At 37.6% G+C, this 17421-nt stretch overlaps 1 protein-coding gene across 1 annotated transcript in view; it reads right to left on the bottom strand.

Moving 5' to 3' along the window:
- The window catches only part of LOC126462459 (calcium-activated potassium channel slowpoke), a 915336-nt gene that overhangs the window by 527661 nt on the left and 370254 nt on the right, over nt 1-17421 (bottom strand). The window contains exon 11 of the mRNA XM_050096074.1: nt 17027-17139. Coding sequence (XP_049952031.1) covers nt 17027-17139 — 113 coding nt within the window. The remainder of the gene's footprint in view (nt 1-17026; nt 17140-17421) is intronic.

The following is a 17421-nucleotide window of genomic DNA, read 5'->3' as shown; positions in this document are numbered from 1 at the left end:
TCTTTGTATTAATTTTGCAAAATTATGAAAAATCTGTAACTTAAATCCTTTCTTAGAAACCTATAAAAAATTCTGTAACTCTTACTAACATACTTCAACATTATTTATTACTTATTTTATTGCAATTGGTACAGTACTCAATTTGAAAAAAAAAAAGAGCTTGTATCTCTCTATCATAAATAGTGTTACAATTTAAAAGAAATTACCAGGCATGAAAAATGTGATATAATTATAATGAAGATTCATTTTGCAGATGAGCTGTACTGTTCAATTATTATTAAAGAGGCAGAATATGGCAATTACATCTTCAGTATCTGATACATTCTGCAGTCCTGTTTGTGTAATTTTATTTGTTTCATCCTCTATAGAAAACTTGCTTGATTTACAGTCTTAGTACCAGCCCATGAGACAGATAATAGGTACAACATGCAGATGCATGGTATCATTGTTGCTAGGGGTAAAGTTCCAACTTCCACCACAGAACACTGATGGACCATGAAGGATGACTTGTGCACCTACATAGTTCTCAGTATTAATAGAAATATTGTCTATTGCTTTATAGACTGTAAGGCAGGTACGCCTTCTCCTCCTATAATATAGTGGCATCTTCTGTGTAAGTGGTCCAATGCTGTTGCTCGAGCGGCTGTACAAAGACTAACACCTTCTTAACAAAATGATTACTTATATAGACAAAACTGTTGCATCTTTGAGCCCCTGGTTCTTGATGTACACCTACACGTCCTTGATTGACGCTGTGGATCAGAAATTTTCTAAGTCCAGTGTCTGGGTGTTATCCCTTATGCAAGCTGTATTCACTCTAGCAGCATGCGCGTTCAGGTGTCTGTTTTTAAACACAGAGCAATAAGCAGTTGCGTAATCACTGAAGTCAATGTTCACATGGAGAAAATCCCATGTGGCTAATGCTATGTGCTCATTAATAAAGTAAACAATTTGTAGTTTTTTGATAAAGATAAACGAAAGGGATTAATTTATTTAATTTCTATAGTAATGGGTGAGATCACCCATAAGTTTAATTTTTTTACAATTGTCAATACCTTTAACCCTGACTAACATGGATTCAGATTCATTATTTTACGATGATTCCTAGTCCCCAGTATTAATATGGTTTGAAAATGTCTGCAAGGAAGTGTGACTTTCTGTGTTTCTCATAAATACTCATGAGCAGCAAAACATTTAGATACCTCACACTCAGCATCCAGAGGCTGTAATCATGCGAGTGTGAGTTGTGTTTGCGTGAGTGTGCGTGTGCATGGATGTGTGCGTGTGTGTTTCTGTTTCCGATGAAGGCCTTGTTGGCCGATAGTTTACTTTCTGATGGTCCTATTGTTGCGCCTATCAGCAACTCAGCATCTCCGCCATATGTTGAGTCATTCCATTTTAACCTCTGTTAATTTAACTTCCACAGAATTTAACTTTCCAATACGCACTTAGGTTTGCTCTCAAGATTCTATTACTATCTGCAGACAACACCTGTTACTGAGTACTATGTGAGCCACAACAGTTCTTCATTGCTCTTCAGACTCTTGCACTTTTTCACAAATTCAAGAGCAGTTTCAAAAGTTTCCACAATCACCACCAGATAATAGCATTAGTGCAATGAGGTTCTTGCATAAAGCTCATTCTTTCTGAGTAAACTTATGGTGTGTCAATTGTCTGGCTAGAGAACTCTGATGCATATGTCTCTCCATTGTTGTTCTCATACACTGAATTGCTGAGATGAAAAAAAAAAGATACAAGCACTGGTTAAGTACTTTGCAAAGAAAGGTATGAAAGCAAAGGAAATTCAAGTCAATTTTTAGAGCACATCAGGAGACACTGATACTTCATATTCAACTGCTGCCATGTACACAAACGAGTTTAAATTTGGTCTGGACAGTTAAATTCTAATCAGTGTAGTGGTCAGGCAAGATGTGCCACTACCTCAGAATTTATTGCATTAGTGCATAAAATTGTCATAGAGGTTCATTGACTGAAAGTGCGAGAAACTGCAGAAGCTGTAGGGCTGTTATCTGAAAAGCTTATCACATTTTAACAGTGGAATTTAATATGAGAAAATTATCTGCTAGATGCATCCATGACATGACATGAGAAATGCATCAGAATGATAATGTTTGAACAATTCTGACCTGTTTTCAGAGCAACCAGCAAGGTTTTTTGCACCAGTACGTGACTACAGATGAAACTTGAGTCCACTACTATACTCCAGAGATAAAACCACAACCAAATCAGTGGAAATATGTTGATTCACCATAACCAAAGCAAGCAAAGACAATATAGTTGACCAGAAAGATCACAGTGTCAATTTTGTGGACCAACTACAGGAAGAGAGATGTGAACAATGGACAGGTTTGGTAAGGAAGAAAGTAATTTTTCAATAAGACAATGTGTGGCCACACACAAGTGTCATTTCCATGGCAAAAATATATGAACTAAGAAACTAAATACTGCCACTTCTCCCTTTGTTCACCTCATTTGCTGGAGGAGTCTAATTTCCAAGATCGGCTCATGGCATTGAAACATCACTAGACCAAGTACATTAGTGTGCACATAGACTACATTGAAAAATAAGATAGTTTCAATGAGATGAGTCATTTCTTTCTTTTCAGACTACCAACATACTTTTACACTTTATCACTAATATTTTGATATTCTTACCCATTTTCTTATCTTGACAATTGATGATCTTGATGATCTGAGACATTTGAATGCCCCTAATTAAAGTGGAATTGACCGCTAGATGTCATGGCAGGTCGACCCAACATTATAAAAGGTAGAAGGGAATATTGTGTTGTTAGTACAGAAGCAAGTAGCAGCAAAATGGGTCAATTAAGTACATGTCACCTGAGACAAATCCAACACAGATATTTCAACCCTTCAAAAACTGCACAAATCAAATGTTGGTGATGTGACTGCGAAGTGGAAATGTTAAGGTACAATCAAATCTAAGTCAAGACCAGCTCACCTCATGCACTGATGACAGGGACTGTTGAGTACTGAGAAGTGTGGTTGTAAAAAATCATATGAAATCAGCAGAAGAAATCACCCATGAGTTCCAAACAGCTGCCACAGGTCCAGCTAGCACAATGACTGTATGCAAGTATATAAAAAGAATGGGCTACAGTTGTCAAGCAGCCACCATGTGCAGTGCCAGCAGTAAGCTGATAATAGCAGTAAGTAAAGAGGCAGTGGTGTTGTAGTACCTTTATTATTCTTAAGTGAGCATTAAATGCAGAAGAATATGAACACATATTAGCACTGTGTACTGTGTACAGTAGTGGCGCAGCACGGGCCATATGTTGACTTTGCTCCACACACTAGCCTCATACACCACTACCTTCTCTGGTTTTTGCTCCTGCGGTATAATGGGCTGTCATTCCTCCTCAGACATTCAGATACGTCATCGAAAGCATCCCCAGCAGCATTCAAGCCATCACAAAGGTGAAGGGTGGACTCACCCCTTATTAACATCCACTAGTATCTATCTGGATTCTTTTGATCAGATAGTGTATTTAGGAGCTATCTATAGCAATGATTAGAGTAACCTATTGTATAAATCCATTGTTTGCATTTCACAGATTAGAGAGTCACAATCCATGTTCTCACAGAATTTCTGAAGGCACCGATTCAGGCTTTCTACTTGGCTCACAGCTAGATGCCTACAGTCAATTATACAAAAAATGTTACAGCTTCTCTGCCATTTGTGAAAAGAAACCAAGTATGATTCAGAACCCAAGCAACAGGCATCATTTGACTAACATGGTAAACAATCCACACCTGGCTTCATCCTTTTCCCTCAAGCACTGCTGGGATGACTGCTTCAACATTTTTCTTTTTTGCAAACTCTTGCTTCCAAACTGGAGAGGCAGGTAGTGAAGACTGAGGACAGGCAGATTATAGGAATGATGGATATGTTGCATGGAGAGTTCCCACTTGTGCAACTCAGAAAAACTGATAATTGCTAGGAAGAATCCAGATGGCACAGGCTGTAAAGCAGTATTAAACTGAAGAACGTTGTGTTGTGCAGCATATTCAGTATATGGGTAGTCCAGTTATTTCTTGGCTGCAGTTTAGTGGTGGCTGTTCATGAGGACAGAAATCTTGTTAGTTGCCATTCCCATGTAAAATGTGGTAAATCACATGGCTGCCTTGACAGGTGGCCCTGCCTTTGATATCAATGTAGGCATCCTTATGGTAGAGGGTGATATTGAGGAAGGTAGCTTGTTAGGCTGAGGAGATCCAGAAGAAACAAATGGGGGAGAAGGTGTTGAGGTTCTGGAGGAATGTGGATTTCAGGAAGGATTCCTCTGGCCCATGAATAGGTCTGGATAGGATGGTGCTATGAAGGTGACCATGGCTGTATCACAGATTTGTTTGTAGCTGATACCTTTAAAGGAGAAGTAATCATGAGTGAGGACATAATTGGTCATAGTAACCAAAATGAGGTGGTAAGTTTGGAGTCGGGCACACATTGGGAAAGGTAGTGTTCAATGCTGGCTAGGCCATTGGCACTAGGGATGTAAGCATAAAGGAGGTGACATCGACAGAGCTGGGGTGGGGGTGGGGGCAGGTAGTACAGGGACAACAGCTGAGGAGATTAAATGGAGGAAATGTTTGGATCTTCTATTGCAAAAGTAGGTTATAGGTATAGGCTGAAGTTTGTTGGTCCACAACTACAGAGATACTCTCAGTGGGGGCACAGTAACCAGCCACAATGGGGAGTTCAGGGCTGTTGGGTTTATGAATTTTAGGAAGCATGTAGAAGGTGGAAATGCGGGGAGTGGTGAGGATGAGGTGGGAGAGAGATTTAGGGAGAGGTTCTGAAATAGGATCAATGTGACAGGGTCTGTAGGTGGAATATATCCGACAGCTGGCGGAGGCCCCTGCCAAGTGATCTCTGTGGTTCACAACTATAGTTGTGGAGCTTTTGTAAGAAGGAAGGATTATAATATTAGGATCAGTTTTTAGATGGTGGACTACAATTCTTTCTTCAGACTTGAGGTTGGTTTCCACATTTAGGGATTTGCGGGATGATGGTAAGATAAGATACAAGATTGCAAAGCTCTGGAAATTTAACAGGTGGTAATTTGGGAGCAGTGGGCGTGGATCATTGTTCGATGGAGGAGTGAACTGAGTCACACAGTGTTAAGTATTGGTTTTGGACTGAGTCTTACAGGTGGGGTTGGTGGCACAAAAGTGTTTCCAATGTAGGGACCACGAGAAGGAAAGTAGCTCTGTAACAAGCCTAGGATGATTGAATTTGGGTGTGAGACAAAAATTAAGACCTTTGGAAAGGACTGATATTTCTGTGGGACTGAGGCTTCTGGAGGACAGGGTATGGCTGTGTTGTGGGTCAGGTTAGGCTCTGAGTGCTGTGGCGTGATGGGAGGTAGGTTTTGATGGTGTGATAAATGTAGTAGGTCTGCTAGGCAGGGTTTGGATGGTCTTAAGAGATGGATGACTTCGCAGTGGTTGTGTGTAGTGTGCAGTGTGATTTCCTATTTATAGACTGTCTTGTGGATTTATAACATTTACTTACACTTTCTTGTGCTTATTTCTGAATTCTGGATGCTATTATGTTGCTGTGGTTTGCATGCATTTTCACAGAACATTTATGTTTCAGATAAGCTGTTGACAGTTGTCTGTTTCACTGCTTTTTTTACCCTCAACTGGCAGCCGCTAAGTTCGAACTTATTCAGACATGTTTAAAGTGTGTGTGTGTGTGTGTACCACATGAGTTTATTATGTGTTGTTGAATAGTTCACTTAAAGTGCTGATTAATGTTCTGTTTGAGAGCGAGAGCAGTGTTTTATCACTGACGATTTTTCAACCTGTATGAGAGCTTTGATGAGTTAATTTTCTTCTATTATTAATAAATAGACAGATAGTTACTATGTTTTAAAATCTGGAGGACCATTTCCATGCCATTGGTGTGGTGGCTGTTTTCAGTGATGTGGTCAGGAAATGTGGAGTGTCTGCTGTGTGTTTGCAATGATTTTAAATGTCCAGTGCATCTTATTCTGAAATTTCTAAATGTCTGTCCCACATATACTGAATCAAAATTGTCTGGTTCCCAGGATGCATGGTCAATATTCAGAGACACGACAAGAACGATCATTCTAATTCTAGTAAACAGTGGCTCCAAAATGCATACCTTGAGAGCTATGAGTACTTCTTTATTTTCAATACTGTGAAACAAATCTCTTCTTCTGCAGTGACTTTGTTTTCCATTGTTTCAGATGTGGTAGTGTGGATTGAAACAAGAAAAGTATGTCCAGTAAACATGGGATCTAAAGTGCATACCTGAACAGCAACAAGCACTTGTTCGTCTTCGCTAATGTGAAACACATCTCTTCTACTGAACAAGTGCTCATATCTTGTAAGGTATGCATTTTAGAGCCCATGGATAGACAAGTACAGGTATGGAGACAACCTCATGAATCCATGGACCTGCATGTCAGCAGGGGACTGTTCAAGCTAGACTTATTTGCTTCAAATGACTGCTCCTGTCACATCCTTGAATACTGACCATTCCTCCTGGGACACTCTTTATACCAGCTTTAGCAAATTTATTTAACAAAGTGTTGGGTGCTTTTCAGTACTGTATTTTTTGTTCTATATGCCACATGTATGACTTGTTTTCTCATAATGTTTCCCGTTATGTAGGTTATTTTGCTATTAAATGTCAGTGTGTACCACAAATTCCTGTAGTTTGTGATTTCATCATCTTTTGTGCTTTGTGCATTCTCTGCTGTATGATTGTACAGGTGTTGTCCTATAATATTGTTATGTGTGTTTTGTACACTGAAGCACCAAAGAAACTGGTACAGGCATGTGTATTCAAATACAGAGATATGTTAACAGAAAGAATATGGTGCTGCAATTGGCAACACCATATATAAGACAACATGTGCCTGGTGCACTTGTTAGATCAATACTGGTGCTACAATGGCAGATTTTCAAGATTTAAGTGTGTTTGAATGTGGTGTTATGGTTGGTGCACAAGCAATGGGACGCAGCATCTCCAAGGTAGCGGTGCAGTGGGGATTTTCCCATACAACCATTTCATTAGTGTGCTGTAAATATCACGAATCCAGTAAAACATCAAATCTCTGACATCGCTGCAGCTGGAGAAAGATCCTGCAAGAACGGGACCAATGACGACTGAAGAGAATCATTCAATGTGACAGACGTGCAACCCTTCAGCAAATTGCTGCAGATTTCAGTCCTGCGCCACCAACAAGGTCAGCATGCAGACCCTTCAATGAAACATCATTGAAGTGGGCTCTCGAACCTGAAGACCCATTCATGTACCATTGATGACTGCTCAGCACAGAGCTTTATGCCTCGCCTGGGCCCATCAACACTGACATTGGACTGCTGATGACTGGAACGATGTTGCCTGGTCAGACGAGTCTCATTTCAAATTATATCGAGTGGATATAAATGTACAGGTATGGAGACAACCTCATGAATCCATGGACCTGCATGTCAGCAGGGGACTGATCAAGCTGATGGAGCCTCTGTAATGGTGTTGGGCAGGTGCAGGTGATAAGGGGCCCCAGGCTAGTCTAGATATGACTCTGACAGGTGACAAGTATGTAGCATCCTGTCTGATCACCTGCATCCATTCATGTCCTTTGTGCATTCCGACAGAGTTGGGCAATTCCAACAGGACAATGTGACACCCAATATGTCCAGAATTGCTGCAGAGTAGCTTTAGGAACACTCTTCTGAGTTTAAACATTTCCACTGGCTACCCAACTCCCCAGACTAAACATTATTGGGCATACCTGGGATGCCCTGCAACGTGCTGTTCAGCAGAGATCTCCACCCCCTTGTACTCTTATGGATTTATGGACAGCCCTGCAGGATTCAGGGTGTCAATTCCCTCCAGCACAACTTCAGACATTAGTTGAGACCATGCCAGGTCGTGTTGCAGTGCTTCGGCATGCTCGTAGGGGGCCTACAAGATATTAGGCAGATGTACCAGTTTCTTTGGCTCATCAGTGTGTCAGTTCAGCTTGTATTGTATGGTTCAGTTTGTCTATGGCGCTTAGTCTGTAGCCGTTTTCTGGGGCAGTTCGTCCAGTTCTTATGTGTTCTTCACCCATTGGAATTACATTCAATCTGCGTAGGAGGTTGCTGAGGCTGGCTTGTTTAGTGCTATGGGGCAGTTATATCTAGTGAGTTTTCTCTATATTGAAAACTGGTGATGGTTGTTTTTGTTTTCTATGGTAATTTCCATGAAGAGTATCTTCTTGCATATTTCAGTTTCAAGTGTGATATGGATGTCTGGGTGAGTAGTACTGATCTCTGTGTATAACTTGGATATGTGTTTCATCTACCAAGCAAATTATGTCATCAGGATAGTGTTATTAATGCATTACTTTTTACTGGTTAGGTTTAATTATTACTTCAAAGATTTTGTACATCACATCCAAAAAGCAATCACACAAGGCAAAAAAGGCACCAATGATCAAATTACACTTTGTAACAGAACATTATTCAACACTCTAAGCAAATTATCAAACAACACTTGTGAGGCCCCCCCCCCTTCCTCCCTCCCATCCACCCCACACCCACCCAGCTGGCCACACACACACACACACACACACACACACACACACACACACAATGCAAACACATATGCTCAAATTCAAATTTATGGCTGCCAATATATTACATATTAGCAATTTCTATGTATGCTCAGTTATATTCTGTAATCATTCTAGGCCTGTGTTTGTATTATTGTGATATAAAAACGGCATGGAAATCTTTGTACATGTGTATAGAATAACTGTAGCTTTTTTTTGAAAGTATTAGCTCCACTGAGCCAGCACTACTAATCTAATCAAGAATCAAAAGTGAAAAACACTGATACTGTAGCAATGATGCACATAAAACAAACAGATTTTTAACAACAGCAGAAGCAATACAGAAAAAGTACTGTCAAGAGCAGCAGCATGTTGTTACTGCAGCAGAAGGGACTGCAACCTCGCCCAATTAATCTTAGTCCAGCTTTCAAGGAAGCTAATCAGGACTGGCCAATATACCTGCATTGACCAAACTAAGTTGTCATTTCAAGGTAAGCGGAACTGACTCTGATTCAGAAAGCACCTGCTAGTTGTTGTCAAGTGTTCAGCTTTATGAATTAATTTGCAAGCTTCACTTCCCAGTAGCCACAAGGAGTCTTTCTCATGCAGACTTTTGTGCCCCATTGTTAGTCGTATTAGAATACACGTATATGATAACTGTAAAAACAATTCACAATTCTATATCACTTTTGTTGCACAGATAAAAGGACTCAACAGTATTTGTCAGCTTAAATAACAAATTCTAGTTACAGCCATTCTTATGCATGACCATTAATCAGGGATGCAGTCATTGGTTTGGTACTTGATATCAAGCTTTGAAGGTAATTGCTGAAACTGTTTGACCTATATTGGATGAAGTCCTTGCACATTCTTGAGTAGGTAAAATTTCTGCTGCATTTCAGAATACAATAAGCAGACAAAGGAATAAAACATGATTGTGTGACCCAATCCATTCTGCACAGAATCATAAGAATTAATTAGGGGAGGTATGTCCACATCACATGTTCAGGCCATCAAATTCCTCATGTTCCAATCTCAGAACTCTATCAGGTAGCTAAGAGATATCATCGGTGATACTGAGTAATTCGTACTATTCATCAGTATTTGCAGATTCTAAAGACACATATACAACAAGTACATTCCAATTATGTATATAGATACCTTTGCAGCAGCATAAGGAAACAATCAAATGCTTACCAAGTCTAATGAACATTAAAGAATTATAATTGTTATTTGTGAGTTACAATATGAAGTTTATTCTGAACATAGCTGTATAGGAATTCATTACCAGCCCCCTCAAAAGCAAATATCATTGTGGATATGTGAACAGCCACACATCTCATGTGATAGTAAAATACTTGAGGCCTGACAATATGAGGCTGTTGCAGCCATCTGCACATTTGCTGTGTGATTAGGTCAATAAACACCAAAAACAGCTGTGACACAAATGTTCACCCTCCGCCATGTCATTTGCGGAGTATATTTGTTAGTCATACAATGTAGGCTTTCACGGCTGGTGTTGTCCTCAGTTAAAACTTCCGGGCTGAGAGGCCGTCGTTGATGTACAAAATTTCCACCTAATGTTTTGTCTCCATCTGCGGGAGACATCATCTGAGGTCATCTGGCTACTGCCGCAGAGGCTCCAGGTACTCTCGCATTTAGAGAGTGCATAGAGGACACCACCATTTGTCACACGATGCTGATGGTATGCCTATCTTTGGAAGGCGTCATCATTCTCGATTAACAGTAATTGATTGTCATTCTGCTGGCGCTTCGTCAACATCCATATTTTGTCCAACTTTAAAACTTTTCTTATTATGGTGTTTATGAATTATTTACTATTTATGGTGCTTATGAATCTCTATTGCTTCTCTATACATGCATGCATGATAATGGGATGTTTGTGCTAGAATGCTTGTCTTATTAAATTTAATTTCATGGTTCCCATCTTGAAAAATATGCTCAGCTACAGCCGATTTTTCCATGTATCCTAAGCGACAATTTCTTTTATGTTCAGCTAAGCGGGTATTTACACTTCTTTTTATTGTTCCAATATATACTTGTCCACAAATGCATGGAATTTTGTATATTTGTTAGCTTTGTAACATTACGGATATACTACAAGAATAATTCAAGCTCAAATAAACTTGTAGGGTAGATGACAGAGCTGCTTCTAGCAATTGGGTAAAAAAAATTTACAGCACACAATGAACATTGATAGTTAACATATTAAGCAATAAAAAGCTTGGACCTTCTGTGCCTGTATTCTTTCAGATTTAGCCACAGAACTTCAGGTGGAACTTATCCTTTTTTTTTTTAAAAAAAGAAAAACGAAGCACTATCTGCTTCCATATAAATCTGCATGGTCCTGTGTTTCTGGTTATACAAAACGAGTTTTTTTAGTGTACATGCAAATGATAATGAGTGAAAACATGACAGTGGTTTGAATTCTTTAATTCCTCTCTGTTATTTACTCCTAAGTGAAGAATTTACAGCAAATATATGATGATATTATTTATTCTGTTACAATTAGGGTTTACAATAGGACTTTTAGAAGATAATCAGTTATTTCCATATCTATTGCCTTCCTGGACTGAATCTAACACTTAATTAACAATAAGAGCACCACATATATGACATGAGTAGAGGCATATCAAATACAAGGAAATGTATAGCCTTTCAGCCTGAAACATAAAATTGATTGTCTAGTGTTAAAGAAGGCTCCAGAAATTAAATATATAATAGACAAAATTGTTGAGTTCCACACTACATTCGGTCCTCTTCAGAAATGAATACACAACTGACAGAAAAGTTCACATAGGTGAAGCATTGTAGTAATTTTAAAGACACTGAGGGAGGACTTAACTATGGCATTGTGGGAGAAACTGTTACAGGTGGACTTATTCAGTGAATGTGAAAGACTACTGACAAATGTGTCATTTTTCAGCTTGTGGTTAGAGGTGTCTTGTAGCTAAGAAGTTACATTGTCTGGTACTACAGGTGGTATAGTACATTGCATGACTGGTTAATCAATTCATCATCTGCAGTAGGCACTATTGCACACCAGTATTGGAGTGACAGGAGATCAGTTTAGCAGCCTCCTCATCATTAACCCTCACAATACCAAGGGTGGGAGAAGGAGCGGGGTACTTTATCCTCAATTCTTTAAAATACTGTAGACTAGCCAGGTTCTGTACTTTACGCTTAAAATTTTTGAAAAAAAAAATTGTTTTTAATGTAGTCTTCTACCAGATTCCATAAACATTTTAAAATATTCCATAAACATTTTAAAATTTTCAGTTAAACTTAACCCAAAATTTAAGTCTTAGTAGCAGATGTCATTTCTTACTATGAATATTGTATTCAATATTCTCAGGTTCACAGCCCTACATACACATGAATGTCTCTTTAGAAATTATGTTGTAAATGTAAGTCAACAAAAATTAACAAACTTTTTTTAAGTCTTTTTGGGTGGGCATAAAAATCTCCCCCCTCCCTTGTAATACATGTTATTGGATATGTGCTAGTAATGCTAGGGTTCATGTAATCTTCATAAAGTCAGAAACGCTTCTTATCCTTCAGGGAGATTCTCCATTATCATGAGAAGGCACACTGACCCTCAGTCTTCTCCTCCAATGAAGAAAAAGATCTTTGGCAGAACCAGATAATAAATACTGTCTGCTTCCTCCCCCGCCCACCAAATCACATACAGAATAGATGACTTAACAATCATATTATATTTTTTGATGCTGCCTGTCTGGACCACAGCCATATATGAAAGTGAAATGTGGACATGGAAATGTATGACAATAAGAAAATGGAAGCATCTGAAACGTGATGCTATAAAAGCACGTTACACATTACATGAACAGATAGCACACGAAATGAAGAGATACTTATAGAGTATAGGTGAGAAGTCCATGGAAAAATCTCATTAGAAGAAGGGACAATTTTGTGGAGCATTTGGTATATTGCCTCTGAATAGATAACTTGATACCGGTGACAGTACTAAAGAGGAAAAATTTTAAAACTAGAACACTTAAAGAAAATTAATAAGAATTCAGTGTAGCAGGTATAGTCTCTAAATATGAGAAAAATTCAAAGGTGGCTGGTATTAGAGAAGTTTTACGACTGTTACCTAAAAGAAATGTTACAGATAGGAAAATCTGCACACATATTTAAGTCTGAAGCATCACACATACATTTTCATTTTTTTTTAAGACAGCCTGTGACTCTTAGATCAGACTCAGAGATCACATTATACTTTGACTAAGGCATCAGTGGATGGCATTATTCACACTGCTCTCTTACTGTTAATGCCTGGTTTTGATTTCAGGGTCACTTCTCTTTCAGATAACTCCTCAAATGTCACCAGCCATCACATAGTTGAATGAATCCTATCAGGACAGCCTCTGAGATAAAACCCTTAGCGGTGCCAGCAATTGGATGCAGATTCTCAACATGGCAGTCAGATTTGCTGGCCACAAAGGTAATGAGGCATTCATTAGTTGCATTATATGAAAATAAAGTTTTGTTCAACATCTCATTAACCAAAATTTGCAGTACAATTGTCAGCATGTTACATGTTGTGCACAGGAAAACATAAATAACTAGAAGCACTACAGCAAGAACTTATTTGAAATGTTTCCTAATATGATGAAGGATTTTATATTATCAAGCTGAACCTAAATGACTGAGATGCATGTTGTTTATGCTTATTTTGTCTAGCTACAATAGCGTGAGTGATCAATGGGCAGAGCTAGGTGACCAAGTATTGCAGTTCCGTTTCCAGAAACATCACAAATCAGATTTCTGTTACAGATAGTGATTTCCTTTTCTACAAAGACAAGAGTGTACTATGTGACTGAGCTGTATCTGCTGTCTGGACCAATTTTATATAATTTACATCAGACCAGGCAGAACTAGCACTCACATCACATCAAGTATTTCTTATTCATTGAGTATCAAAGAACAGACTTCTTATTTTCATAACATATGTTCCAGCATATAGTTTTGAGAGGTCTTATTGGTACCAATATGATTTTTATTACAAATGTTGTCTTCTTTTATATGTCTCTACTGTTTGTTCAAATCCAGTACAGTATTCATCAGAATTTCCATGCATTGTCCATCACAGTGGATTTGTTGCAACAAACATACAAATAAACAAAAGAGGAAGGACATCTTCACTTTTTGCCCCTTTTTATGTGAATGAACTTATACAAGAAAGTATACCATCAAATTGTTTGGTTAACACTGCCAGAGAGCACAAACCTGTTGTTCCATTTTTAGAATCTTTTTACACTCAGATTCAATTTTGTAGGCATCTTCTTATCCAAAATATCTGTTTCTGCATGTGTGTTCATATTTTAGATATGTTGATCCTCAAAAATTGAATTACAGTTTATTACTGATTTTTGTTGTATAAATGACACTACATAAACTTTATGTTCAGTCAAAGTGAAAATTTTATGCAGGGTGAGTCAAAAAGGACTTTAGAATATTGGAATGATACAGAAATATATTGAGATAACTTACAGACCTGGTACATGGTGACATTTTGTAGCAAACAACCTCAAATTTCATATAGTAATGTCAAATGTCATTTTGGTTCAATGTGACTACCATTTACCAAATATATGGAGCTTGATGAATGCATAAATTCATTAACAATCAACAATAAGTGACAAGGACACGGCATTCTATGAGAAAAGTAGAGAGGGTGGGTGACAAAAAAAATTGAAAAGGCAGATATAGCAGTGAATTTAAGACACTCTGAGTACCATAATTTAATAAGGGAAATGATTACTATGCCAGACCTGTATAAATTGTGAAAACAGTAAGGCTTCATTGGTTTTGATGAAGATGTTTTTAATATAGAAATACACAACATCTTCTAGTTGTTATCTGGGTACGGAAACCCATATGTTTACAAATTAGAATGGTCAACATGGATTACAATTCCAATTCCTCTTTAAGGAATTTCCACAAATTTCTTACATTTTTCTTGCCATTATTTGTAAATAACTTCTCCTTCAGAGAACTGACACACTTCAACAGTAGCTGGAGTGCCTTGTGAATAATTGGCGATCACTATGTTTCTTATACAGTCATTGTTGCAAAGAAATCAATCAATCAAGTCACAATCAAAAATTCTTATTTAAGACAATGTAATAGTAGTAAGTCTGTCTTCATATTTCTCAAGGATTATTATGTGCCTTTTACTAAAATTTGTTACACTGGTTGTAATTTTAAGAAGAAATGCAGTTAAGAACAAGAATTTCTGTGATACCATTTTCTTAATCCTACAATCCTCAATATTCAAGAATATGCTTAAAGTGAATGGGTTCTATGATTTGCCTGAAACCAATGACAGGTGCTGCTGATAGTGGGAGTAGTAACACCAAAATATAGCATACTAACTCCAGCCGGTAGAAATTATTTCTTTGTTGAGATAGATTTGGAACGATCACTTATTGCAAACTGTACTCAACTATAGATCACAAAAGTTTTGATAATGCATTCGAAAAATCATCATGTGCTGGACCACTCTACTTATGTTTGGGTATTCCATACACTGAGTGGAACACAGGTTGAAATAAACAAACACTTACACAAGAAAATGAGTCACATTATTTATCAAACAGTGTTATAGCAATAAAATTAGCTTCCAAATGTACTAGTGTTAATTAAAATCCAACATGCATAAATATCAGTTAGTTATGGAAGTTTCTATAGTGAAATAACTAATTTGGGGCTCATCTCAGGCTTCTGCACACCAGTGCAAACTTACTCGCTTGCTTGTGGGAAAGTCATCCCGGTGAATGAAGGGGACAGAGTTTCTGTATACATCTCGCAGCCCGTTCCTTGCAGATAATCGTTCTGCCAGGCTTGAGTATCTGGGGACTGAAACATGAACCACGATTTTTCAGGAACGGGAAATCAGTATTCTACAAAACCCAATGGTTTGATTTTGATGTACAGCACCATCCACGTGCGACAGACCATCATGTGAAGCCAGCACATGTATTCTTCCTAGATGGGCAGCCCCAAATAATATTGATAATGGAATAAATCAAGAGACTGTTATTAGATTACTGTCAAGCAGCTAGACATAGGCAAAGATCTAAACACACATGTATGCACGCCAAAATTTAATTTCCAGTTGCTCAGGATATAAACGCAAAATATAGACCAATACAGTCCAGTTAATAATCCATATACAAGTAATACTTCTTGAGAACTGCATGCTATATGGTGTAGAGAGTCATGAAGAGAAACTGAAACAAGGAACACAATGAATCACAGATATCATGATGGTATGTGAGATAACACAAATCATCACAAAACACAGACAAAGGACACACAGTATGTACCTAAAGAATTGCCTCTAGAAAGTTGCTAAAAGATTTACAAAGTGATTACAGATAATAACTGAAGAGTCTCCATGACAGATGCTACAATTATGTATTAAAAAAAGAAAATGAAGTTACTGTAAATCTGAGAAGTTACTGAATCTATCACAATTTTTTGGTCTTGGAACCCTTGGCGATAAAACATGTTTCTTGTACAAAAAGGGAAAACTTGGCATTACATAAACAGAATCACAAGACTGTAAGAATGTTGAGAATCATAATGATGCCTTTATTATCTTCTAAAGAAACAATATTCTGTCTTCTTTTTTTTTAAAAAAAAAAAAGAAAAAGAAGAAAAAGTATTTGGCATATTTATAGCTAATAGAAATCTTATTTGAAACCGTTTACTTGTTTCAATGACCCCAGTAATTAAAAATATAAATATACAGTGGCTCCCTCCCTAGTCTGCAAATAAAACTATTGAAACTTTTGAGAGATCATTATACTTTTCTTTTGCTTATTCAATGTATTAACTAAGATGGGCCTCTTCTCAAATAACATCTCATTGAATGTTGTGGTTCAAATTCTGCTCTATAATAAAAATATCTTGTCATTGTTCAGCCAAGTACAAAGATACTAGAATTTTTTTATGAGAGAGAGAAAGGGAAGGTGGGATAAATATTTCTTCAGACCTTTAGCTCCATTAAATTTCCACTTACATAAAGGAGTGGTAATGACATAATGAAGATTTTCCATTTACACTTTTGATTACGTTCCTTCATTACACAACCAAAATAGTCAACCCTACTTTCTTTGAGTTTTCAGGCATCTGAGGTGAAAATAATGAGAGGTATCAAAAGAAATCTACTAGAGTCACAAGAGAGAGAACAACAATATTAATGTGATAAATTTATTAATTTTAGCAATTTATTTTTAGGGGTGAAATACTTCATGGCTAGACAGAAATAAAATAGGAACAAATGAGAAGAAGTTGTAGCATAGACCTATAGATACTGAAATAAATGCAAAACATAACTGCAACAGCCCACTACTTACTCGGTAGCCTGGGCAAAAGGCATGCCTATAAATGTAGGACTCAGTGTTTCTGTGTACATCTCCATGCCAGTTCCACGTAAATAGTCGTTCTGCCATGACTGCATATCTGGTGACTGGAGACACATATTACATGATGAAAAGTTTGCAATTCCTAAACTCTGAATTTATCAATTCTTAACACAATAAATTATTTATCTCTGTTTGTCTTTGAGAAAACACATCCAGATGACCTCACAGCAACCTTCAAATTGTTTTACAGATCTAGGAGACAATTAAAATCTCATTAAGTGTTATTCACTACACAAAAAATCTGCCATTACATAAAACGCTCCTCACAAAGTAATCCCATTTTCTTCTCTAAATAATGATGTTCTGCAATTAAACAAAAATTTTGG

The sequence above is a fragment of the Schistocerca serialis genome, chromosome 1 (assembly GCF_023864345.2).
Source record: "Schistocerca serialis cubense isolate TAMUIC-IGC-003099 chromosome 1, iqSchSeri2.2, whole genome shotgun sequence".
Taxonomy (NCBI): Eukaryota; Metazoa; Arthropoda; class Insecta; order Orthoptera; family Acrididae; genus Schistocerca; species Schistocerca serialis.
This window is presented reverse-complemented; position numbering and strand designations above follow the sequence as displayed.